This window comes from Chiloscyllium punctatum, chromosome 30 (genome assembly GCF_047496795.1).
Source record: "Chiloscyllium punctatum isolate Juve2018m chromosome 30, sChiPun1.3, whole genome shotgun sequence".
Classification (NCBI taxonomy): domain Eukaryota; kingdom Metazoa; phylum Chordata; class Chondrichthyes; order Orectolobiformes; family Hemiscylliidae; genus Chiloscyllium; species Chiloscyllium punctatum.
In genome coordinates this window covers 1689292-1715581 of record NC_092768.1, presented here as the reverse complement: position 1 = coordinate 1715581, position 26290 = coordinate 1689292, and the positions used below count along the sequence as shown (strand labels likewise).

The 26290-nt window shown below is 48.1% G+C and overlaps 1 protein-coding gene across 1 annotated transcript; it reads left to right on the top strand.

Annotated features, from left to right (window-relative positions):
* The first annotated feature begins 11307 nt into the window (after nt 1–11307).
* LOC140454961 (TNF receptor-associated factor 2-like) lies at nt 11308–24754 on the top strand. Its single transcript, XM_072549638.1, has 7 exons — nt 11308–11456; nt 13078–13132; nt 14308–14412; nt 15945–16118; nt 18561–18635; nt 21085–21171; nt 23913–24754. Exons 1-7 carry the CDS (start codon nt 11308–11310, stop codon nt 24669–24671), a joined length of 1404 nt encoding a protein of 467 aa, XP_072405739.1. The 3' UTR covers nt 24672–24754.
* Nucleotides 24755–26290: the final 1536 nt, after the last annotated feature.

Genomic DNA, 26290 nt, shown 5'->3' with positions numbered 1-26290 from the left:
AGCTGCCAGAGGAAGTGGTGGAGGCTGGTACAATTACAGCATTTAAAAGGCATCTGGATGGGTATTTGAATAGGAAGGGGTTAGAAGGATATGAGCCAAGTGCTGGCCAATGGGACTAGATTAGGTTAGGATATCTAGGAGACAGTGAGGGCGATAGATGCTGGAGATCAGAGTTGAAAGTGTGATGCTGGAAAAGCAAAGCAGGTCAGTCAGCATCCGAGGAGCAGGAAAATAGATATTTTGAGGTGGAACCCTTCATCAGGAATGTTAGGATATCTGGCCGGCATGGACGAGTTGGATGGAAGGGTCTGTTTCCGTGCTGTAAATCTCTATGAAAAAGACAAATAAATGACTGCAGCTGAGTGCCTACCGTGGGATGGGCCGAATGGTGGGGGAGGTGGATGGTTTAGCTTGTGGTGTCACTGCAGTTAGTGCCTCATGATTCAAAGCCCTGTGACCAAATCCCTGAGGTATGGCCAATCCCTCGGAATGTACCCTGTCCCATTGCTGAAAAGTACCTTCCCACCCCTCAGACCTCAATCAGCCGAAGGATGAGGTGTGATGTGGAAACTGCAACCTCTCCAGTGAGTGAGTCACTCTGGGCTTCCCCACCTCTGCGTTTGCTGGAAACGGGGCGGGTCTAACATAGGTCTGCGGGCCACGGATTGGCCGGGAGGCGGAGAAAAACCCTGGAGGCAGAGCGCCCAGACCGGCTCGGTGACTTTGTGGAGTCGGTCTCACCCCGCTCACCACACGCTATCGCCCTGGCAACGCAGTTTGTGCACAAGCGCCGCCTCAATGCCTCCTCGCTGAACCATTTGACCGAGTCTGTGAACTTTGGTTTCATCATTCCTTGTCTCGAGCCACTCCCAAGTCCCTGCCCTCCTCCAGGCCCAATCTGTCCTCACCCTTTCTTATCACCACTCCACCCTCCCCCCAAGCATCCAGAAGTACCTGAATATATATAGCGCCTGTAGCGCTTTACTGAAGCATCATAAAGTAAAATTATGATGCTGGGCCACATATAGTGACATTGGGGCAGATGACCTTAATGATGGGTTAAAGATTTTTTTTTGTTTAGAGTACACAACGCCTTTGTTCCTGACCTCCAGTTGTCCGCCGTTTTTGCTCACATACACGTTTCATTCGAAAGTGTTCGATGCACATTAAGAAATGCGCGCCATTGTGTTACTGTTCTCTTTGTTGCTGCAGCCAAGTAGCAGACAGGAAGAAGAGATTTTGTAAAGTCCCAATTGTGGGCACAGTCCACCAATCCCTTGACGGTTTGGCAACCTCAGGATAAATGCAGTGATCAGCAATTCTGAGGGCACGTTGGACTTTGTCACAAGGCGATCAGACTACAGGAAGAGAGAGTCACTTGTATAGATGCTTCATGGCCAGAATGTGCACGAAGTTGTTGCCTCCATATAAACGAAGGGAGAACAGCTTTGGCCAAAAGACAGATGTGCTAGCATTGGAAGCAGTCTAGAAAGGTTGATCCCATGCGTCGAGGGATTTTCCAATGAGGGGAGGGTGAGTAGGTTGGGTCTGTACTGATTGGAGATTAGGTAAAATGAAAGGTGACTTTCTGAAGCTCAAGGAGATTGACAGAGTAGATGCTGAGAGGTTGTTTCCCCCATGTGGGAGAGTCTAGGGTAAGAGGGCATCATGTCCTCAGTGGTTAGCGCTGCCTCGGGCTACTGTCTGTGTGGAGTTTGCACATTTTCCCTGTGACTGTGTGGGTTTCCTCCGGGTGCTCTCGTTTCCTCCCACAGTCCGAAGATGTGCAGGTTTGGGTTGATGAGCCATGCTAGATTGCCCGTAGTGTTAGATGCATTAGTCAGGGGTGAATGGAGGTGAATGGGTCTGGGTGGGTTGCTGTTCGGAGGGGCGGTACGGACTTGTTGGGCTAAAGGGCCTGTTTCCACACTGTAGGGAATCTAATCTAAAAAGTACTAATCTCAGAGTAAGGGGACATCCATTAAGACAGCGCTCAGGCAGAATTTCTGCCTGGATGGGTGCAGCTCCAACAACACTCAAGAAGCTTGACATGATCTAGGACAAAGCAGCCTGCGTGATTGGCACCACATCCTCACATATCCACTCTGTCCACCACTCAGTAACAGCAGCATGTACCCTCTACAAGATGTGCTGCAGAGGCTGATTAGATAGCAGCCAAAATATGGCGACTCCACTCCCCCTGTAAGTTCTCCTCCAAGTCACTCAACGTCTCAACTTGCAAATGTATCACCATTCCTCTGGTGTCTTTGGTTCAAAATCCTGGAATGTCTTTCCTAACAGCATTGTGCGTCTACCTAGAGGAAAAGAACTGCAGCATTGCAAGAAAGCAGCTCATCACCACCTTCTCAAGGGCAGTTAGGGATGGGCAATAAATACTGGCCTCCATCCTATGAATGAATGGAAAATTAAATCTCAGAGGTTAGTGAGTTCTTTACCACAGAAGATTGATGAGGCTAGAGATCATTCAGATGGTCAAGACTGAGATAGACAGATTTTTAATCAGCAGGTCTATGAGGAAAATGTAGAGTTGACAATTATTAGATCAATCACAATCTCCTTCAATGGTATAGAAGATTCAATGAACCAAATAGCCTATTGCGCTTCTGTGTTGTATGGACGTAAGATATACTTATATTGCAGGCCAGTACAGCTAGATTCATTCCTGGAATGAGGGAGCCAGTGAGCTCGTTGGAGTTTAGAAAAATGATCCCAGCTGATAGCAATACTAAGCCAGTCAGATCTCAGTGTGAGAGCTGGCTTGAAAGACCATAAATTTTAATTTATCCTTCACCATGGTGGTCAGTAAATGAACATATTCACAAGAGTCTGTCAATGTACTTTTAATAAAAGAACATAAAAGTTTAATGCACACAAAAGAAAAATACAAACTGTACAAGAACTATGTGAAGCGGTCTTATTACAATTTGGAAAGACTGACTTAACCATTTTCCCCCATAACAACTTTACAGATAGTCAAACCTCAGTGAATGACCATCCCTGTCTCCACACTAAAGTTCCTCATTTCATTGTTATAATTTGTTTCCTCCACAGCTAGTTCACTTCATTCTGTCTTACTTGATTAATCTTACTTCTTGGGGCCTAAACAAGTTGCTAAGCAAACTTACTTACTATTTAACACATGATCCATAAATTTGCATCTTCAACAATCTTGAAGGATTTCTTTGTTTCTGGAGCTTTTCTGTCGTTGAATCCTCAGTCAATTTTAAGGAAATCATTCAAACTCACATGAACAAAACAAATCTCCCCACATTCTGGAATCACTCACAGAACTAATCTAAGGTGAATCTGAAAACCATTTCTTAACTTCCACTTCTTAACACACACAAAATGGAATTATATTTCAGATTAGAATACTAACTATTAGACAATAATACATTGTGAACTTTCATCACCGAGGTGATCTCATCAAAGCATTAAAAATTCTGAAGGAAATTGACAGGATCGACACTGAAAGGTTGATTCCACTGATTGGGGAATTTACAACAAGGGGACAAAGTCCTGCGATAAGGGGACTGAGAAGAGGAGAAATGTCTTCACTTTGAATCTTTGGAATTCTATATCCCAAGTGATTTTAGAGTGAGTCTGTGTTGAATAGATTCAAGGCTGAGGTAATCAAAATTTTGGCCTCTCAGAGATTCAAGGGATCTGGGGAGAGGACAGGAAAATGGGATGGAGCTGGATATTAGCCAGGATTGTGTCAAACAGTGGAGAAGTCTCAGTGGGCTAAAAAGCCTAAGCCTCTCTGATGTTGAAAATTCTTCTGTTCAGTTTGGGAGAAAGTGAGGACTGCAGATGCCGGAGATCAGATTTGACAAGTGTGGCACTGGAAAAACACAGCGGGTCAGGCAGCATCAAAGAAGCAGAATGAGCCCTTCATCAGGAATTTGGGGAGTGGGGTGGGGGAGTGGGCGAGTGAAGGGGACTGAAAGATGAGTAGGAGGGTAGGGGTGGGGATAGGGTGAAGGGAGCTGGGAGGGTGGTAGGTAGATGCTGATGGTAGGTGATGGTGATAGGTCGGAGAGGAGGGTGGAGGTGAGAAGAAAGATCAACAGGTGGGGCAGGTCAAGAGGCCGGCGCTGAGTTGGAGGGTTGGACCTAGGATGAAGTGTGGGGAGGGGAGATTTTGAAACTGGTGAAGTCAACATTGATGATGTGTGTTTGGAGGGTCCCAATGGATCCTCCAGTCATCGGGTGACTTGTGTTTGGCAGTGTAGGAGGCCCAGGACTTGCAGGTCCTTGGCAGAGTGGGAGAGGGAGTTGAAGTGGTCGGCCACAGGGTGGTGGGGTTGTTTGGCACCTGTGTCCCAGAGATGTTTCCTGAAACTTTCTGCAAGTCGGCGTCCTGTCTCCCCAATGTAGAGGAGACCACATCAAGAACAACAGACAGAGTAGATGAGGTGTTTGGATATGCAGGAAAATCTCTGCCAGGTGTGAAAAGATCTTCTGGGCCCTTGAACGAAGGTGAGGGGGGAGATATGGGCATATGTTTACACCTCTTGTGGTGGCAAGGGAAGTTGCTGGGAGTGGAGGGTGGGTTAGTCAGGGGTGTGGGCCTAATGAGGGAGTCACAGAGGGAATGGTCTCTGTGGAATGTAGATAGCGGTGGGGAGGGAAATATATCCCTGGTGGTCAGGTCTAATTGTAGATAGTGGAAATGGTGGAGGATGATGCATTTTACCCAGAAATTTGTGGGGTGGAACTTTGGGCCTAAGCAATGCACTAAGGTACAGTCAGAACAAGAGCTCAATCAATGATAATTGAGATTGGTGGTTTTAATATGGGCAAATGCAGAACCTTTGGGTAGTGCTGTAGAAGAGAGAAACTTAGAGGTTCAGGCACATAATTCTTCAAAGTTTCCATTAACATTTATATAGGGTGTTTGAGAAGGCGTTTAGCATGTATACTTTTATTGCTCAGACCTTTGAGTATAGGAATTGGGACATCAGGTTGATGTTATACAGGACATTGGAGAGGCACATTCTGGAGTACTGTGTCCCGTTCTGATCATCCTGTTATAGGAACGATATTATCAAGCTAAAGAGGGTTGAGAAAAAATTGCCAGGATATTGTTGGGATTGCAAGGTTTGAATTATAAGGAGACAGTGCATAGGCTGTGAATATTTTCCGCTGGAACATAGGATGTTGAAAGATGACCTTATAGAGGTTTATAAAATTATAACATGTACAGCTAAGGTGAATGGCAGGTGTCTTTTCCCTAGGGTTGGGGGATTTCAAGATTATGGAGCACATTTTTAAGGTGAGAGAAGAAAGATTGTTGTGGTTCTGTTTGCCGAGCTGGGAATTTGTGTTGCAGATGTTTCGTCCCCTGTCTAAGTGACATCCTCAGTGCTTGGGACCCTCCTGTGAAGCGCTTCTGTGATGTTTCCTCTGGCATTTATAGTCATAGAGTCATAGAGATGTACAGCACGGAAACAGACCCTTCGGTCCAACCCGTCCATGCCGACCAGATATCCCAACGCAATCTAGTCCCACCTGTCAGCACCTGGCCCATATCCCTCCAAACCCTTCCTATTCATATACTCATCCAAATGCCTCTTAAATGTTGCAATTGTACTAGCCTTCACCACATCCTCTGGTAGCTCAGTCCATACATGTACCACCCTCTGCGTGAAAAAGTTGCCCCTTAGGTCTCTTTTATATCTTTTCCCTCTAACCCTAAACCTATGCCCTCTACTTCTGGACTCCCCGACCCCAGGGAAAAGACTTTGTCTATTTATCCTATCCATGCCCCTCATAATTTTGTAAACGTCTATAAGGTCACCCCTCAGCCTCCGACGCTCCAGGGAAAACAGCCCCAGCCTGTTCAGCCTCTCCCTATAGCTCAGATCCTGCAACCCTGGCAACATCCTTGTAAATCTTTTCTGAACCCTTTCAAGTTTCACAACATCTTTCCAATAGGAAGGAGACCAGAATTGCATGCAATATTCCAACAGTGGCCTAAGCAATGTCCTGTACAGCCGCAACATGACCTCCAAACTCCTGTACTCAATACTCTGACCAATAAAGGAAAGCATACCAAACGCCTTCTTCACTATCCTATCTACCTGCGACTCCACTTTCAAGGAGCTATGAACCTGCACACCAAGGTCTCTTTATTCAGCAACACTCCCTAGGACCTTACCATTAAGTGTATAAGTCCTGCTAAGATTTGCTTTCCCAAAATGCAGCACCTCGCATTTATCTGAATTAAACTCCATCTGCCACTTCTCAGCCCATTGGCCCATCTGGTCAAGATCCTGTTGTAATCTGAGGTAACCCTCTTTGCTGTCCACTACACCTCCAATTTTGGTGTCATCTGCAAACTTACTAACTGTACCTCTTATGCTCGCATCCAAATCATTTATCTGCCACTTCCAGTTGTCAGTTCCAGCTGTCCACTGCAGTGTCCAGTGTATTGGGTTCAGGTCGATGTGCTTATTGATTGAATCTGTGGATGAGTGCCATGCCTCTAGGAATTCCATGGCTGTTCTCTGTTTGGCTTGTCCTATAATAGTAGTAGTCCAAAGGATCAGCCATGATCATATTGAATGGCGGTGCAGGCTCGAAGGGCTGAATGGCCTACTCCTGCATCTATTGTCTATTGTCTATTGTCTGTCTATTGACTAGTCACACTACCATACATCAAAAAAATTTCTGAACTGACAGCCAGAATACTGCGACCACTAGGACTCATAACAGCACACAAACCAACAGCTACTCTCAGACAACAACTCACCAGGACGAAGGACCCGATACCCAGCATGAGCAAAACCAATGTAGTGTACAAAATCCCATGCAAGGACTGCACAAAACACTACATAGGACAAACAGGAAGACAGCTAACGGTCCGCATCCATGAACACCAACTAGCCACGAAACAACATGACCAGCTATTCTTAGTAGCCACACACTCAGATGACAAGCAACATGAGTTCGACTGGGACGACACTACTATTATAGGACAAGCCAAACAGAGAACAGCCAGGGAATTCCTAGACGCATGGCACTCACCCACAGATTCAATCAATCAGCACATCGACCTGGATCCAATATACCGGCCAATGCAGCAGACAGCTCGAACTGACAACCGGAAGCGGCAGATACAAATCACTATAAATGCCGGAGGAAACATCAGAAAAGCGCTTCACAGGAGGCTCCAAAGCACTGAGGATGTCACCTAGACAGGTGACGAAACATCTGCAACACAAATTCCCAGCTCAGCGAACAGAACCACAACAACGAGCACCCGAGTGACAAATCTTCTCACAAACTTTGAGCACCTACGGGCGAGAGACGCTAAGAGAAGAAAGATTACAAAAAGGCCTGAGGGGTAATTTTTTAACACAGAGAGTGGTATGTGTTTGGAATGAATATCCAGAGGAAGTGGTGGATATGGGTACAGTCACAATGTTTAAAAGACTTTGGGATAAACTCATAAGTAGAAAATGTTTGAAGGGATATGGGCCAAATGCAGAGGGATGGGACTAGATTAGTTTTGGAGTATGGTCATCATGGACTGGTCGGACTGAAGAGTCTGTTTCTGTGCTGTATAACTGTATGACTTTACGACTCTTGGGCAAATCATCAATGACTCAAAAAAATGGTGACCTCAATCTAACAATAATCTTGGCAAACTTGCAGACAACGTTGAGGTGGCATTAACAGACTAAGGGAAAGGTCAGTTATAATGAAGAGCATAAACTGCTACATTCAGGATTTATTTTTAAACAATTGACCTTGGAGTGAGTCACTGCTGTTATACCTTACAGATGTACTGGAAATCTTTGAGGAAATTTTGAAACAATCAGGGACTGAATTCAAGCAATGTGGTTTACTTGGATTTTTGATTGGAAGTTTGATAAATTTCCTCAGTTGAGAATCATTGAGGAATCATTGAGAAGCTCAAGGAATAACTGTCTGAACGCTTGAGATTTGATTTAACAACAGAAGTGATGATGAATGGAAAGCAATCTCCCTAACTAAATAAAACCAGTGAGAGTTTTAATAGGGGTAACTTGTGGGACAAAAAGTACAGCAGCTAAATTGTGGTTACAACCATGATCATTTTTAATCTTTTACAAGATTTGCTTAGCTATTTCAGAAGGCATGTTAAGACTCAGCCACAGGTCAAGACTCTGTCGTGACTCACTAGGGTAAGTACCATAGAAGGGGTAAAAACAGTGACTGCAGATGCTGGAAACCAGATTCTGGATTAGTGGCGCTGGAAGAGCACAGCAGTTCAAGGCAGCATCTAAGGAGCTTCGAAATCGACGTTTCGGGCAAAAGCCCTTAATCAGGAATAAAGGCAGTGAGCCTGAAGCGTGGACCTGATCAGGTAGTCACGGAGGGAATGGTCTATCCGCAAAGGCCGTTCCCTCCGTGACTGCCTGTTCAGGTCCACGCCCCCCTACAACCCACCCTCCCATCCTGGCACTTTCCCCTGCCACTGCAGGAACTGTAAAATCTGCGCCCACACCTCCTCTCTCACCTCTATCCAAGGCCCTAAAGGAGCCTTCCACATCCATCAAAGTTTTACTTGCACATCCACTAATATCATTTATTGTATCCATTGCTCCCGATGTGGTCTCCTCTACATTGGGGAGACTGGGCGCCTCCTAGCAGAGCGCTTTAGGGAACATCTCCGGGACACCCGCACCAATCAACCACACCACCCCGTGGCCCAACATTTCAACTCCCCCCCCACCCCCACTCTGCCGAGGACATGGAGGTCCTGGACCTCCTTCACTGACGCTCCCTCACCACCAGATGCCTGGAGGAAGAATGCCTCATCTTCCGCCTCGGAACACTTCAACCCCAGGGCATCAATGTGGACTTCAACAGTTTCCACATTTCCCCTTCCCCCACCTCACCCTAGTTCTAAACTTCCAGCTCAGCACTGTCCCCATGACTTGTCCTACCTGTCTATCTCCTTTTCCACCTATCCACTCCACTCTCTCCTCTCTGACCTATCACCTTCATCCCCTCCCCCACTCACCCATTGTACTCTACGCTACTTTCTCCTCTCCCCACCCTCCTCTAGTTTATCTCTCCACGCTTCAGGCTCACTGCCTTTATTACTGATGAAGGGCTTTTGCCCGAAACATCGATTTCGAAGCTCCTTGGATGCTGCCTGAACTGCTGTGCTCTTCCAGCACCACTAATCCAGAATAAGTGCCATAGAAATCACATCCAATTATAACTGAAGTTGTCACAAATGTGAAAAGATTTAGTCAAAGTCCCAAATTTACCTGAATGACAAACTCAGGTTAAAAGAAAATACTCACTAGTGCTCTATTTAACAGTGAAGTAACTGTTTATTATAAACACATTGTCTTTAACTATGAGCAATTAGGCCAAATGGAATTGCTGATATATAACACTACAACTTGAACTCTCTGCCTTCTTAAATCACACCCCATTCACAAACAGACAGATGCACAAAGGCATTCCTGAAGAAGAACTCATGCCTGAAACGTCCATTCTCCTGCTCTTGGATGCTGCGCTGACCTGCTGCACTTTTCCAGCAACACATTTTCAGCTTTGCTCTCCAGCATCTGCAGTCCTCACTTTCTCCTCGATGCACAAAGATGTCATGGCAAAAGAAAAACAAAGACTGGGGAAACACAGTTGGATAGCATCAGAGAATTAAATTTATTGCTTTTTTTCTTTTTGTTGGTTCTTTGCAGCCGACACAAGATTGTTGACACATGAATGCTCCCTTTCACTCACTAGTTGAGATTTTGTTCTTTCACTTTGTTTAGAAGAATTTGCAGAGAAAATGAGTAAAATTCATGGCTCATAGTTACTGGAGACTTCATTCTGCCTCTCCTTAAGAGAGAAAGAGGCAGAGAGATGTTTTGGTCATTCCTCTTTGTAATCTAAGTGGTTCCTCTGCTACATTGCCCCAACACAAGTCATGGACACCTTGTCAAGAACCTGTCAGTTTGTTGTCAAGCAACTTTCCCTTAGCTCTGTGGTGTCTGCTTCTGCTCTCACTGTTCCAGGAAGATGCAAAATTGCATACAATGCGCAATGTGCTCCAGTAAATCTGACGTTTTAAACTGCAACCATCTCTTTGTACAATCTTCTTAATTTAAAACAGTATCTTCCTTTTTTAGTCCAAAGTCTAAAAATAAAGAAAATAAAAACTTGGCCTAATTGCTCATAGTTAAAGACAATGTGTCTATAATAAACAGTTACTTCACTGTTAAATAGAAGTAAAGGAAGTAAAAAGACGTGGTCGTTACGAGGCACAGGTAGGTCAGACCAGGTAAGAATGGCAGATTTCTTTCTCCAAAGTGAATCAGCAAAAAATGATAGCTGATAATTTCAGATTTATTAATTGAATCTAGAACTGGAGAGTGGGGAGAATGGGTCATTTAAGATAAACCGAGAACCCCCCCCCTCAGATTTCTGACCCTTTAGGTCCTTTTTTTCTCAAAATTTGGTGGAAGCAAAGCCTTTGTATATTTTGAAGGTAAAAATCGCACAATACCAGGTTATAGTCCAACCGGTTTACTTGGAAGCTTTCAAAGCTGGTGCTCTAACCTGGTGTGTGATTTTTTAACTTTGTACACCCCAGTCCAACACCGGCGCCTCATGTACATTTTGACGGCAGAGATGCATGGATTCTCGCCAAGCAAGGGACAGGAAACCGCATGTGCGCCTGATTCCGGATTAAACAGGTCAACTACGAGCTCACGAAATGGCGGAGCAGGTATTACGAAGTTTAAACGCCACCAAGTCAGCTTTGAAGCTGCAGTCCTCCAGCTGGGGACTTTCTTGGATCGCGAGTCCGGTCGCACTACCGCGAAACCCCACTGAATTCCCCGAGACAGGGTGGCCTTGGGGGAGAGAGGGGGAAGAGAAAGAGGGCAGGGTTGAAAGTTCCAGACAGTGGATCGCACGCAACGCAGGCAGGAGTTCCCGGTAATTTGACCAGAGTTTGAACGAGGGGGGAAGAGGAGGGAGCCGAAGGCGCACACTGAGAGAGATTGCTATTCCCGGTGGATGGGGAGGCAGACAATGGGGGGAAAGGGGAGAGGGGCGTGACGCGGAGGGAATCCCGGTGTCTCAGTGTTCCGAAACTGACCGGGAAGGGGCGGGGCCTCTGACGTCACGGGGGGGGGAAACGACTGACGCAGAGGGAATCCCCGGAAAGCATAAAAGACTTGTCGGTCGCCAGAGTTCAGACAGCAGTCCCACGGTGGGGAACTGCAGCCAAGCTCTTGACCCTGTCTCCTTCTGCTGAGGACGGCAATAGAGATGGTAGCCCTGGTCTCCGGGATCACCCCGGTCGATTCGGCCGGCAGATCCTGTCTCCTGTGCTCGGTCTGCCGCTTTCTGCTCATCAAACCCAAACAGACCGAGTGTGGACACCGATATTGCACAGCCTGCCTGGAGAACTTGTTCAAGTGAGTTAATTGCAAAGCCCTTTTGTGCGTGTGTGTGTATGTGTGAGAGGGGGAAACGAAAACTGAAATTGCTCGAAAAGGTCAACAGCGTCATGAAGAGAAATTAGGAGTTAACGCTTCTGGTCCGGTGGCCTTTCCTCAGGACTCTTATTTTTCCCCTGTGTACAAAGTTTTTAAAAAAAAATCACACAACACCCCGTTATGGTCATAGAGATGTACAACACGGCAACAGACCCTTTGGCAGGTGGGACTAGATTGGGTTGGGATATCTCCAACAGGTGTATTTGGAAGCACTAGCATTCGGAGCGCTGCTCCTTCATCAGGTGGTTGTCTCTGTGTGTGTGTGTGTGTGCTTTTCTGTGTTTGGGTGCCCTGCTCTTCCACCCCTTCACTTCCCTCTTCAAATGCCTCGATCTCTGATCTTCACCCACTCCCTCGGATCTCAGGGAAGGCTACCTGTTTTGTGTCACCCCTCACTTATAACTGTGTTGGAGCGTGGGGTGGAAGTGAGGATTTAGAAGGCGGGAGGTGAATATCAGGAGGATACAAATGCAGGCAGACACCTCCATCACCCAAAGTGGCGGGAGTATAACCGATCAGGTGTAACAGAACACCCTGTTTGGATAGCCACCGGACAGGCCAATTATCACAGCACTGAGCTGTCCCAGCGATGTGCATTGAAGTTGGCTCAGCTAAAAGTCAAAGACAGCTTTGGGGAATTTTGTTTTGTGGCCCGCATTTACTGCCCATCCCTGATTCCCAGGAGAAGGCGGCGGTGAGCCGCTTTCTTGAACCGCTGGCGTACATGCACTAACAATGTTGTCAAGGGAGCTGCAGGATTTTGACCCAATGAATGAACGGCATATACATTCCCAAGTCAGGATGATGAGTAGTTTGGAGGAGAACTTGCAGGTGCAGGTATCTGATGTCTTTGTCCCTCTACAAGCTAGAGGTATTGGCTTTGGAAGGTGCTATCGGAGAACCCTTTAAGGTCTTTGTGAGCGCACTGTATTCAATGTTTATCCAGCTAGGGGTTGGCCAGTGACACCAGGACTTTAGTTTTTTTTACACTGACTGTGGCACCAGCCAGCACAGAGTCAGTCCCCTAAACAGTGGAAACTCTGAATCTCCTGGTTGCATTTTTTTCTCCCTCTTCCCCCCCCCCCCCCCCCCCCTCCCCCAGCACCCATGTTGTGTGTGCAGGTGTGAGACACAGTGAAATACAACAGATGTACAAATCTTTATTCAATTTCCACTACTAGGGTGGCCAGTGACAAGCAACGCCTTTTCATCAAAGGGCAATGCCATGTGATAAAAAATTTGAAATAAAGGGTAGGGACTAAATCAGAATAGAGTTGGAGGGGGAAAAAAAGTGCACCACTCCCTGCGGAGCCCACATCTCCTTGCGCCTGGACCTTTTATAGGGATTATCTGTATCTGAGCACAAATGGCTACAGATTTGTTTGTCTTCAGTGGTTCCTTTCCCTATCTTCCTCCTTGGATTATAAGAACACAAGTAGATCATTTAGCCCTCAAAACTGTTCTATTCAACAATATCGCAATTGAGCAGTGAACTAACTATATACATTTATCACACATTAACAATTTTTTTAAATCTTAGAACAGATAATGAGGCAGACTGCCATGTTTGTCAGCAGAAGGTCTTCCGTTCTAAGGTAGGACATTTAATTCCTTGTAGATGTGCTTCTTAGTTAGCAGATTTGCTTGAAGGGGATGGAATGTGTTCACGGGAATCGGATTCTAGTTAAACTTTAGAACAGAGTGAATGTTCTAAATAGTGCACATCAGCAGAATTTAACTTGAAACATCTTTTAATGAGTAGCTAAACAAAATGAGACATAGGTTGGAAACCAATTGAAGCATTCATATGGTAGCTATGTATAGAATAGCGAATACCTGAGAGTGAATTACAAACTGGAATCTAATCGAGGAGTTCAGATATTTTATGTATAGAATAATGGATACCTGGGGGTGAGTTACAGGCTGGAAACTAACCAAATGCTTCTGATTTATGCATAGAATAGTGATTACCTGGAAATTAGACATGGACTGGCTTGTATCTGGGTGGTTAGTATTGACTGTGCTCAGAAGTAATTGATCTGGAAGTACCCTGAATGTGATTGCTGGGAATTTCCATTCCCACTGTTGGGAAGTTTTGTTGAACAAAGTAGGTGAATTACAAGGAGGAACTAAAACCGACTGGGAGTTCACTGAGTGCTGTCATGACAGAATACTTCTGTCTGTCTCTCTTAAGTGCTTCCAGTAAGAGTGTGGTGATGTCACTGGTCAGCTGATGTAGCCAAAAGGAAGCCTCACCAGCAACATTCCCCCCTCCAACCCTTCTCCATTACCAGACTCCCCCCCCCCCCCCCCCCCCCCCCCAAGCTGGTAGTGTACTTACCCCTTGTCTCACTCTAAGGTTTGCCACATGATATAGCTGATACTCTGAGCGCCAGACCAGGGGAGTGCTGCACTGTCAGCGATACCATGGTTCAGTTGTTAAAGTGGTCCTAAACTGCCTTCTCAGGAGCCATGGAGGATGATATGCAGCTAATATTTTGAAGACCAGGGAATTCTCCCTTGTGTGCTGGCCAATTGCTTATCCCTCAGATTCCATCAGTAAACAGGTCATTATCATGTTACACTGTTTGGGTGTGCAAATTGGCTGCTGCACTATCCTAAATGGTGACTGCACTTCAAATGTACTTGATAGGCTGCAAAATACTCTGGAACTGTGTGAGGTGCTGTTGAAGTGCAGGCCCTTTTTTTTCTTCTGGTGTCTTTTAGCCTTTGTGTTCCTCTGTCACCCCCTCCCACCCCACCCCAACAGGTCTATCACGACAGAGCCGCTGAAAATGATGCTTATGCCACAAAGATTCAATGTACAGCTTACCGGGATGGTTGCGACTGGACAGGAACACTGCGAAACTACCTGGTAAGGGGCAATGATGGGCTGTATTAATTCTGGAATTCTGGTAAAAAGAGAACCAAGGAGCAGGGGGTTGATGAAACTGACTGACTCTTTGCTATCCTGTAATCTGGAGACAAAAATAAACTGCAAATGCTGGAATCCAAAGTAGACAGGCAGTAGGCTGGAAGAACACAGCGAGTCAGGCAGCATCAGGAGGTCGACATTTCGGGTGTAACTCTTCTTCAGGACTGGGGCTGGGTGTAAGAGGATAAAGGGGTAGTGGGGGGCAGGGTGATGAGGTAGGGATAGGTGAAGACAGGTTGAGGGTATGACCTGGTTGGTCAAGGTGAGAGATGAATCTGGTAGGTAGCTGGGAGGGGTGAAAGGGATGGGGAGGGAATTTCAAATCACCTGGATTTTCAAAGATCTGGAGAGGGGGGCGGCAGAGTTGAGCTATGTTTAAATAAGACTGGAAGAAATAGAAGCACCAGTAGGCCATTCAGCCCCTCAAGCCTGCTCCACCATTCAATGTTAAAGATCACACAACACTAGGTTATAGTCCAACAGGTTCAATTGGAAGCACACTAGCTTTCAGAACACTGCTCCTTCAGGTGGTTGTGGAGAATAAATTTAATTCAATAAGCTCATGGCTGATCTTTTCATGGACTCAGCTCCACTTACCCGCCCTCTCACTGTAACCCTTCAGGTGATTGTGGAGGATAAGATTGTAAGACACAGAAGTTATAGCAAAAGTTTACAGTGTGATGTAACTGAAATTATATATTGAAAAAGACCCGATTGTTTGCTAACCCCCTCACCCCCCCCCCCCCCACCCCCCCCCACACACACACACACATATACGTTTGTGGGGTGAATTTGTACTTGCAGAATTACATTTTATTTTGCTCAAAAACTGCATGAATCCATTGTGGCACAGACAGCCTCACAGGCAATTAACACCTTCAATATCTTATATGGGCCGACATGACACCAATTGTTAAAGTTCACTTGAGAATGTAACTCACAAAAAAGTTTTGCGGTTTACATATGAAAGAACTGAAATCAACATAGTTAATCTAAAAGATGAGAGGCGGAACAAACAATCCGGGTCTTTATCAATATATAATTTCAGTTACATCACACTGGAAACTTTTGCTATAAATTCTGGGTCTTACAATCTTATTCTCCACAATAAACTGAAGGAACAGTTCTCCGAAAGCTGGTGCTTCCAAATAAACCTGTTGGATTGTAATCTGGTGTTGTGATTTTTAACTTTGTTCATCTCATTGTGGGATCTTACTGTGTGAAAATCAGTTGCCGAATCACTCCCACCCACTCCCCCCCCCCCCCCCCCCCGGGAAATAAAACATTTTGGGGACAATCTAAGCCACAGATGGTGCTGGCTCCTTGTTTTGTACTGACTGTGAAATTGATCTGCTGACCCGGGTGAACTTGTCTGTATTGAACTGTCATGTGACTGTGTCTACCTCTCTGCTTTCCTCCCTCCCTCTCCCCCCGCCCCCCACCCTTCACAACCCACCCCCTGCTCCCCCCAGCGCACACACCGAGCCCAATGCGATTTCCACGTGGTCCCGTGCTCCAATGTCACGTTCGGCTGTGAGACCGTGGGCCCCAGGAAGAAGATACTGGCACACGAGACGCAGGAGTGCGAGTGGAGGATGGAACTGTGTCCCCGGTGTGAGACCTTCTGCACTCACAAGCTGCTGGAGGTGAGGGGGGGTTGGGGGGGAGGGTGTGGTTTGGGGAAAGGAGTTGGATCCCCCAGTTTCTCAGCGTCAGAACTAACCGTGACAAATTCCGTTTGTGTAGCGCCTCCCACAGACTAATCAGGACAGTAAGGCGAAAGTGAGCACTGCAGATGTTGGAGATTAGAGTCAAGAGCGTGGTGCTAGATAAGCACAGCAGGTCAGGCTGCATCTGAGGAGCAGGAAAATCGACATTTCGGGCAAAAGCCCTTCATCAGGACAGTACATCCAGTTGAACTGCCCAAGCTGTTCCCAGAGCTCGGTCAATAAAGCAGCTGAGCTTGACAGTGGGCAGGCTGAGAGAGAAGTGTGAGTTTAGGACCCAGCAGCAGGAAGGCACAGCCTCTCCTGATTGAATAGTTGACTTCGGAGACGCTCAAGAATTTGACAACTAATCCAGAAGGTTGTGTGGTCTGGAGGAGAGGCACACTGCCTGACCAAGTGTAACGTGGGGGCATGATGGTAATGTGTCTAGATAAGAGGCCCAGAGCTCATGCTCCAGGGAGATGGGCTTAAATGCTCTTAATGGAATTGGAATAACTAAATCAGGAATTGAAAGGTCGGTAACAGTGAATGTGAAACTATCATACTCACCTGGTTCACGGTGGGAATTCATTCCTGATGAAGGGCTTTTGCCCAAAACCATGACTTTTTTTCCCTGCTCCTCGGATGCTGCCTGACCTGCTGCGCTTTTCTAGCGACATACTCTCGACTCACGGTGGAAAGCTGTCGTCCTTATTGGGAGGACATGTGACTCCTGACCACAGCAGTGCAGTCGGTTCCTTAATCACCTTTTAAATCGAGGGCAGTAGGGTTAGGCAACATCTCTTGAGCTGAGTGCCACACTTGGCCATTTCAGAGGGCTGTTAAAAGTCAGCCACATCGTTATGAGTCTGGAGTCGCACATCAGCCAGACCGGGTAAACAGGGTAGATTTCCCTCCCTGAAGGACACAAGTGAATTAACTTTCTGGGAATAGTTTCATGGTCACAATGTTTGCAACTTGCTTTCAATTCCAGTTTCATTGATGGTGAGGTGGTTGGTAAAGTGAGGACTGGATGGGGGATGTGGGTAGGGGGCTGGTTTGGAAATTGCAGTGAATGGTTAGGATTTGGAATGTACTGGATAGCTCCTTTCAAGGGAGTGATGGATCTCTATCAGAAAAGGAAGGAAAGGTCTGTGGGGGGTGGGGGGAGAGGGGTGTTAGAGGAAGTGGCAGTAAGTAAATTGCTCTTGTGGAAAGCTAGCACAGAATGGAATATTTTAGATAAATCATTCACACTGAGGGTGTCACTGGCTAGGCCAGCATTTATTGCCTATCCCTCGTTGCCTAGAGGAGACTTAAGAGTCAATCACATTGCTGTGTGGTTGACTCTTAACTCTCACATTGTTACATTGAATCACACTGTTCTGTGAGAAGGCAACTGGGGAGACCAAACGCTATCTCAGAGTGCTTCAGAGAACATCTCTGGAACACCCCAACCAATTGACCCCACCGAACCATGGCTGAACATTTCAACATCCCCCTCCCACTCTGCCGAGGGCATGCAGTCCTGGGCCACCTCCACCGCCACTCCCTCACCACCCAACACCTGAAGGAAGAATGCCTTATCTTCCCCCTCAGGACCGTTCAAACCCACGGCATCAATCTGGACTTCCCCAGTTTCCTCATTTCCCCCACCCCACCTTACCCCATTTCCAACCTTCCATCTGAGCACTGTCCTCATGAACTGTCCTACCTGTCAATCTTCCTTCCCACCTATCTGCTCCACCCTCCTCTCCAACCTATCACCTTAACCCTACCTCCATCCACCTCTTGCACTCTCTGTTATCTTCTCCCCAGCCCCAACCCCCTCCAATTTGTCTTTCCACCCCTGGGGCTCCCAGCTTCATTCCTGAAGAAGGACTTTTGCCCAAAACATTGATCTTCCTACTCCTCAGATGCTGTGCTTTTCTACCACCACTGTAATCTTGACTCTAATCTCCAGCATCTGCAGTACCCACTTCCGCCACATTCCTGTGTGTCTGGAATCACATGCAGGCTAGATCAGGGAAGGATGGCAGTTCCCTTCCTGAAGGGATACTGGTGAACCAGATTCCAATCCCGTCCCCAGACAATCCACAATGGTTTCATTGTGATAGTTAAGATCTTCTTCATTTCAGGTGATTATCAAATTCCACCATCAACCACGGCAGATTTTGAATTGGGTCCACAGGCCATTACTTGGGTCCTGAGATTAATAGTCCAGTGATAACACCAATAGGCCACTGCCTCTCCACAGGCTGTGAGCACTCTGGGATTGTAGTCATTTGAGGCGCTGTACCAAGGCAGGGATGAGAGTAATTTGTGTGGCAGGCTGGGCACATTGTGGTCCTAATGCTGCTGCAATCCTTTTGTTCCTCTCAGGATCACATCACGATGTGTACCAAATGGAAGGAGACTTGTCCAGTCTGTGGCAAGACAGATTTGACAAAGGCTGAGGTAAGGTCGCTCTCTGTTGTTTTATATTTCCATTCTATTAGGGATCAGGCAGTTGATCCTTCGTGCTCCAGAGAGGGCCAGTGTTAAAGGGAATTACACTTGGGTGTTACTTAGGGATTTCTAAATTCACAGTAAAAAATAATGAGTGTTGTGTACCCCAGCAGAATCTGAACTTAAAACCTGTACAGACAAGAAATTAGCAATCTCAATAGATTCCAGGGAGGCCTTGGATTCAGAAGGGGCAAAACAGTATCAAACTATGGTAGGACTGAATGAACCTTGACTGGGTGAAGAAGACATAGCAACATTAACTTATGAGTCAAGATTACAGTGCTGGAAAAGCACAGCACGTCAGGCAGCATCTGAGGAGCAGGAATATCGACATTTCTGGCAAAACTCCTTCATCAAGAATGAATCTGTTTGTTGCGTTTGTATGAAGCAAGATTGGAATTTGAATAATGAGATGCTTATGTGATCAAAATGATTTAAGACTGCTGAATCCCTCAAACAAAAACAAAAAATTGCTGTAAAAACTCAGCAGCATCTGTGAAGAGAAATCAGAGTTAATGTTTTGGGTCAAGTGACCCTTCTTCAGAACTCATTGTCAAACTGAGCCTTTTCAGCAGTTTCTGTTTTTGCTTCTGATTTACAGTATCTGCAGTTTTTCTGGTTTTATTTACTGAATTTCTGCATTTGCCAGAGTTACCCAATTGCTTCAATTAGATGGAGTGATGCTCTCCCTGCATTTTGCTTGAATGAACAATCATGAACAAGTCCTCCATTTCGGCTGGCCAATTATTAGACTTCACCCAGCAGGCAGATGTTCAGTGCACCCGATGTGTGAAATCCAATTGTAAAAGACTGAGCAAACGTTTGTGTGATTGCAGCATGCAAGCAATGAACGCTGGGCCACAATATCCTTATTCTTTACCTCCTATTTGATAGAACACTGAATCAGCTCAGCCCTTCGTCTGGTGGTTGAGTTTTAATAAAAAAACTCAGCTCAATTATTCCCCATCTCTCTACCTTGTGGTTTTGTCTAACCATAAAATGTTCCCACTCTGTCACAATCCTTTTTTTTCTCTTTTTCTCTCCCAGTACACTGGAAGTCTGCATTACAGTGAATGAATTCTCAATACTGAATGCAAGGCATCCTTTTTTCTATTTTCATGAAGCTTGTAAACTGGTTCCTAAGTCAAGGGGGCTAGGAATCTTAAAGGAGCATATTGAGCATTTATTTGTTAATGCTATCGCAGGTGTAGCTTTAAATGCCCATTTCTGTCTCGTTTTCTTACTCACCTGGAGTGCACACCAAGGGAGTCTGACACAATGACAGTGCTGTCTGTTGGATGAGGCATTGAATCTGGGATTATGTCTATCTGCTCGGGTGATGGAAAAGATCACACACGGCCATTTTTGAAGCAAAGCAGGAGCATTTATCACTAGTCTCCTGGAGATTACTTATCCCTCGATCATTAGCAAAAAAAGCAGGCTCTCTGGTCATGATCTGTTTGTGGGAACTGGCTTTGTGCACATTTAACTGCTGTGTTTCCTACATTACAACAATGACTTGCCTTCAAAAATACTCAATTGATTAGAAAGCACTTTAAAACATCAGCGGTTCTGAGAAACTCAAATCTGTTTTCCTCTCCAGCAGTCTGTGCATCTTTCTCTCCTGAGTCTGCATCTCTCTTGTTCTGTGCACTTTTCCATCCCTCTTGCTCTTGGCGTGTTTCTTGTCTGCTCAGGGCTTGTTCCCATTGTCTTGATGAACCTTGCAATGATGCTGTGGCTTTAAGTAGTTATTTTATCCTTTTATTTTGGAGAGAGGTTGTAAGGCAGAGCTAGAAAGCTCTCTACCAGAGCCATTGGAGTAAACAGCTTGTGAGGCTTGAGGACATTTTTTTCAAAGTTGGAACAATAGCAGCAGCCTGAACGGGTGTGGTCAAACTCTCTCAGAACAAGAATCTTTAGTTTAGTTTCCAGCAGGTCTTGAATTGGGAGCAGTTTTTACCCCCTCTTAATTACATCCAAAACCTGGGGTTCTCTGTCTGTTGCATGGGTTGCATGTGAGACAATCTATTTTCTAAATTTTCCTTTTGCCAAGTGTGTGTGTTTCTGGGATGTTACTATATTGGAACAGTTAAGTAGTAATAGTTACAGTATCTATTACTCTATGAAGTTTTCCAACAGAGCTGTTATTTCCAATTCCTCCTTTCTGGTGTTATATTTTAATAATGATGAATTAATACAGTTTGTTTTGCTTTAAATCTGGTGGTCTGACCAATCGAATCACGTTTGGAAAAAAATACCTTACATTTTCTTTGAAAGAAGAATAAGTTAGGTTGTAGTCCAACTTCTGAATATTTTGAGGGGGTTTGGTCTGGTTCAAAACAGCATCTTGTGTTGTACAATTCTAGTTGTTAACAGTTGTCTCTTTTCTCTGCAGTTGGAGCAACACTGTGACCCTGATCATGGCACCTGTCCTGATGCCCAGGTCTCCTGCCCCTTTAAGGACATTGGCTGCCTGGAGAATGTGAGTCTTCCCGTTGTGTTGAAAATCTGTCTGATCTTTGCCCCAGTCCTCATGAGCCTTGCTTAGAAGCTCCCAGTGCAGGAGGAGGCCTTACTGCCCATCGTACCTTTACTTCCCTACAAAGAAACAACCTAGTTTGTACAGCTTTCCACTGCTGTCTCCCACAAGACTCTGCAAATTTCTCCTTTTGCAAGGATTTTATCCAATTTCCTTTTTAAGGCTGAGCTTGATCCTACTTCCTCTGACCTTTCAGGGAGTACATTCCAGAACAGAACAATTTGTGACATTTAAAGTGAGTTGTCCCCTTCTGGCTCTTATGCCAGACATTTTTATTCCACTCTGCACACTCCGTGTCTATCCACCTACTCCAATAGCGCATCCAAAGATGCATCCCATTTGGAATTCAAGGTCTTTGTGGAGGTAGCAGGTCCCAGCCAATGGGGAGAGGAAGAGGGAGAACTGTAAGGGAGGGATTCAGATTCCCATCCTCCCATCCTGACTCTCTGCAACAACTTTCAACAGGCTTGGTCCAGAGAGGGGTACCTTCAGGCTGTTCAGTATTTGGACAGATATTGCCACCTATTTTTCCAGGTACAGACTGTTGGATCATTTTACATTGTCCTGAGAGGACAGATAGAGTCATAGAGATGTACAGCATGGAAACAGACCCTTCGGTCCAACCCGTCAATGCCGACCAGATATCCCAACCCAATCTAGTCCCATCTGCCAGCATCTGGCCCATATTCCTCCAAACCCTTTCTATTAATATACCCATCAAAATGCCTTTTAAATGTTGCAATTGTACCAGCCTCCACCACACCCTCTGGCAGCTCATTCCATACATGTACCACCCTCTGCAGGAAAAAGTATCCCCTTAGGTCTCTTTTATATCTTTCCCCTCTCACCCTAAACCTATGCCGTCTTGTTCTGGACTCTCCAATCCCAGGGAAAAGACTTTGCCTATTTACCCTATCCGTGCCCCTCATAATTTTGTAAACCTTTCTAAGGTCACCCCTCAGCCTCCAACGCTTCAGGGAATACAGCCCCAGCCTGTTCAGCCTCTCCCTATAGCTCAAATCCTCCAACCCTGGTAACATCCTTATAAATCTTTTCTGAACCCTTTCAAGTTTCACAACATCTTTCCAATCGGAAGGATGATGGATGCAACGTTTTGTCTGAGAGGTAGCCCTTCTACAGTGCGGCCCTCCCTCAGCGCTGACCCTCTGACAGTGCGGCCCTCCCTCAGCGCTGACCCTCTGACAGTGCGGCCCTCCCTCAGCGCTGACCCTCTGACAGTGCGGCCCTCCCTCAGCGCTGACCCTCTGACAGTGCGGCCCTCCCTCAGCGCTGACCCTCTGACAGTGCGGCCCTCCCTCAGCGCTGACCCTCTGACAGTGCGGCCCTCCCTCAGCGCTGACCCTCTGACAGTGCGGCCCTCCCTCAGCGTTGACCCTCTGACAGTGCGGCCCTCCCTCAGCGCTGACCCTCTGACAGTGCGGCCCTCCCTCAGCGCTGACCCTCTGACAGTGCGGCCCTCCCTCAGCGCTGACCCTCTGACAGTGCGGCCCTCCCTCAGCGCTGACCCTCTGACAGTGCGGCCCTCCCTCAGCGCTGACCCTCTGACAGTGCGGCCCTCCCTCAGCGCTGACCCTCTGACAGTGCGGCCCTCCCTCAGCGCTGACCCTCTGACAGTGCGGCCCTCCCTCAGCGCTGACCCTCTGACAGTGCGGCCCTCCCTCAGCGCTGACCCTCTGACAGTGCGGCCCTCCCTCAGCGCTGACCCTCTGACAGTGCGGCCCTCCCTCAGCGCTGACCCTCTGACAGTGCGGCCCTCCCTCAGCGCTGACCCTCTGACAGTGCGGCCCTCCCTCAGCGCTGACCCTCTGACAGTGCGGCCCTCCCTCAGCGCTGACCCTCTGACAGTGCGGCCCTCCCTCAGCGCTGACCCTCTGACAGTGCGGCCCTCCCTCAGCGCTGACCCTCTGACAGTGCGGCCCTCCCTCAGCGCTGACCCTCTGACAGTGCGGCCCTCCCTCAGCGCTGACCCTCTGACAGTGCGGCCCTCCCTCAGCGTTGACCCTCTGACAGTGCGGCCCTCCCTCAGCGCTGACCCTCTGACAGTGCGGCCCTCCCTCAGCGCTGACCCTCTGACAGTGCGGCCCTCCCTCAGCGCTGACCCTCTGACAGTGCGGCCCTCCCTCAGCGCTGACCCTCTGACAGTGCGGCCCTCCCTCAGCGCTGACCCTCTGACAGTGCGGCCCTCCCTCAGCGCTGACCCTCTGACAGTGCGGCCCTCCCTCAGCGCTGACCCTCTGACAGTGCGGCCCTCCCTCAGCGCTGACCCTCTGACAGTGCGGCCCTCCCTCAGCGCTGACCCTCTGACAGTGCGGCCCTCCCTCAGCGCTGACCCTCTGACAGTGCGGCCCTCCCTCAGCGCTGACCCTCTGACAGTGCGGCCCTCCCTCAGCGCTGACCCTCTGACAGTGCGGCCCTCCCTCAGCGCTGACCCTCTGACAGTGCGGCCCTCCCTCAGCGCTGACCCTCTGACAGTGCGGCCCTCCCTCAGCGCTGACCCTCTGACAGTGCGGCCCTCCCTCAGCGCTGACCCTCTGACAGTGCGGCCCTCCCTCAAGGATGTATTGCCGATTCTGGGATTAGGGGAGTGAGAAAACCTAACAAATGGGAATTTTGCTAACTGCAACTCTCCTTCTCTTTCCCCCTCCCCTCCATGTGTCGAGCAGCCTCGGAGGCGGGACGTGGAAGACCACCTGCGGGCCGGGCAGCCGGAGCACCTCCTGCTGATGCTGAAGAGGAGAGGCGGGCCGCCGGTCGAGGGGGGCGCATCGGCTCCAGCCTCGGAGGAGCTGAGCGCCCTGGGGCGGAAGGCGGACGCCCTGAGCCGCGAGCTGGAGAGGTACGCCCACCTGGTGGAGGTGCTGCAGCGTCGCTGCCTGCATTCGGAGCAGCTGGTGGCGGGCCTGCAGCGCCGGGTGCGGGCGCTGGAGGGAGCCCGCGAGCAGCCCGCCAGCACCAACGGAGTTCTCCTGTGGAAGATCCGGGACTTTGCCTCCTGCCTGGCGGCGGCCAGGGCCGAGCGGGTGACGTCATTCTACTCTCCCGCCTTCCAAACGCACCCTTTCGGCTACCGCCTGTGCTGCCGCCTCTACCCGAACGGCGACGGCAACGGCCGGGGCAGCCACCTCTCGCTCTTCCTGGCCGTGGTGCGCGGCGACTACGACGACGTGCTGCCCTGGCCGTTCCGCCAGCGGGTCACCTTTCTGCTGCTGGACCAGGCGCAGCAGAAGCACCACCTGCGGGAGTCCTTCGCGCCGGACGCGCTGAGCGGCTCCTTCCAGAAGCCGCAGAGCCGCATGAACGTGGCCAGCGGCTGCCCCACCTTCGCCCGGCACGAGATGCTGCACCGGGATCGCAGCCCTTACCTGCGGGACGACACCCTCTACATCAAGGTGGTGGTGGACACGGCGGGGCTGGTGCCCTGAGGGTTGGCTCACCTCTCTCCACCTACCGTCCCCACCACCACCACCAGGGGGACCTTCCTTCCCACCCACCCCTATTCCCACCACCAGGGGGCTGTCACTCTTCACCTTCCTTCCCACCCACCCCTAATCCCACCACTGCCATTAAGGGAAAGATCACTCTCCACCTTCCTTCCCACCCACCCCTTTCTCCAATACCAGAGGGACAGTCCCTCTCCACCTTTCTTCCCCTCCCCCTCTCCCCCATCCCTTCTTGGTTTTACATGGATTGAATCCTCCTTATAGTCGTCCTTAGCTGAGGAAACATGTGCCCAGGGTGGGAGGGAGAGCAACAAATGTCTCCCAAATGGATTTCTGGGACTGGCAGGCATGATGAGGAGAGACTGGATGGGTTGGGATTGGTGTTCCCTGGAGTTTAGAACAAGTGAGTGGGGAATCTCGCAGGACCCGTAGATTGAACTAGACAGGGCTAGCACTGTTCTGGATGATTAGGAACCCAGAGACGGGGATTACGGTTCAAAAATGCAGGTTGGGGGTGTGGGAGTAGAGGTGGTATAGGCTCTTTTGGACTGAGCTGAGCCAAATGCCTTCACCCAGAGAGTGGTGAGCCTGTGGCATTCCCCATGGTGGAAAGCAGTTGAAGCCAAAACATTGCGTATCTCTGAGTTGGAGTTAGATAACATTCTTAAGGCTAATGGGATTGAAGGGTGATCAGTCATGATCCTATTGATTAGCAGAACAAGCTCAAAGGGCCGAAAGGCCAATCTTTCAGAGCCCCACATTTACCAGACTGAGTAAGGATGGCAGATTCCCTTCCCAATAAGCAAACAAGATGGGAATTTTGTGTTTGTTTGATTACCATGACTGGAAATTACTTTCAATTCGGGAGTCTTAATTTATTACATTTCTAATTCCACCAGCTGTCACTTATACCCGTGTACCCAGAGCATTTCCCCTCTGGATCTGCCAGTCTCATGACACTGCTGTCTCCTCTCGTGGTTTTGTAATTGGCCAATCTACCTCCACCCTGCATAGCACTGATCCCCTTATTTTTTTTGTCCCTTCTGCAGCTTTTGCAACATTAGAATTTGACTGGCAGGGGAGAAGCCTGGTGGGTGGCACGGTGGCACAGTGGTTAGCACTGCTGCCTCTCAGCGCCAGAGACCTGGGTTCAATACCTGCCTCAGGCGACTGACTGTGTGGAGTTTGCACTTTCTCCCCGTGTCTGTGTGGGTTTCCTCCGGATGCTCTGGTTTCCTCCCACAGTCCAAAAGATGTGCAGGTCAGGTGAATGGGCCATGCTAAATTGCCTGTAGTGTTAGGTATGGGGTAAATGTAGGGGGTATGGGTGGGTTGCGCTTCGGCGGGTCGATGTGGACTTGTTGGGCCGAAGGGCCTGTTTCCACACTGTAAAGTAATCTAATCTAAAGCTGATTCATGTCCTCATGACACAGGCAGAATTCCGACTATGCATCCCTTCCCATTTTCCAACCTTGGAATCCCATGGGACAAAACAGGCATGACTGAGGAGTCAGAGGAAAGTAGTTTTAAACTCTGCTGATGCAACATGCTTCACAGTCCTTGGGGTGGGGTGGTAATGCACTAGTTAGCTTGGTGTGGTC

Coding starts and splice junctions, on each gene's coding strand:
- LOC140454961 (XM_072549638.1), top strand. CDS start 11,308: ATGGTAGCCCTGGTCTCCGGGATCACCCCGGTCGATTCGGCCGGCAGA. Junction 13,133..14,307: donor AGAAGGTCTTCCGTTCTAAG/GTAGGACATTTA, acceptor CCACCCCAACAG/GTCTATCACGACAGAGCCGC. Junction 16,119..18,560: donor GCACTCACAAGCTGCTGGAG/GTGAGGGGGGGT, acceptor TGTTCCTCTCAG/GATCACATCACGATGTGTAC.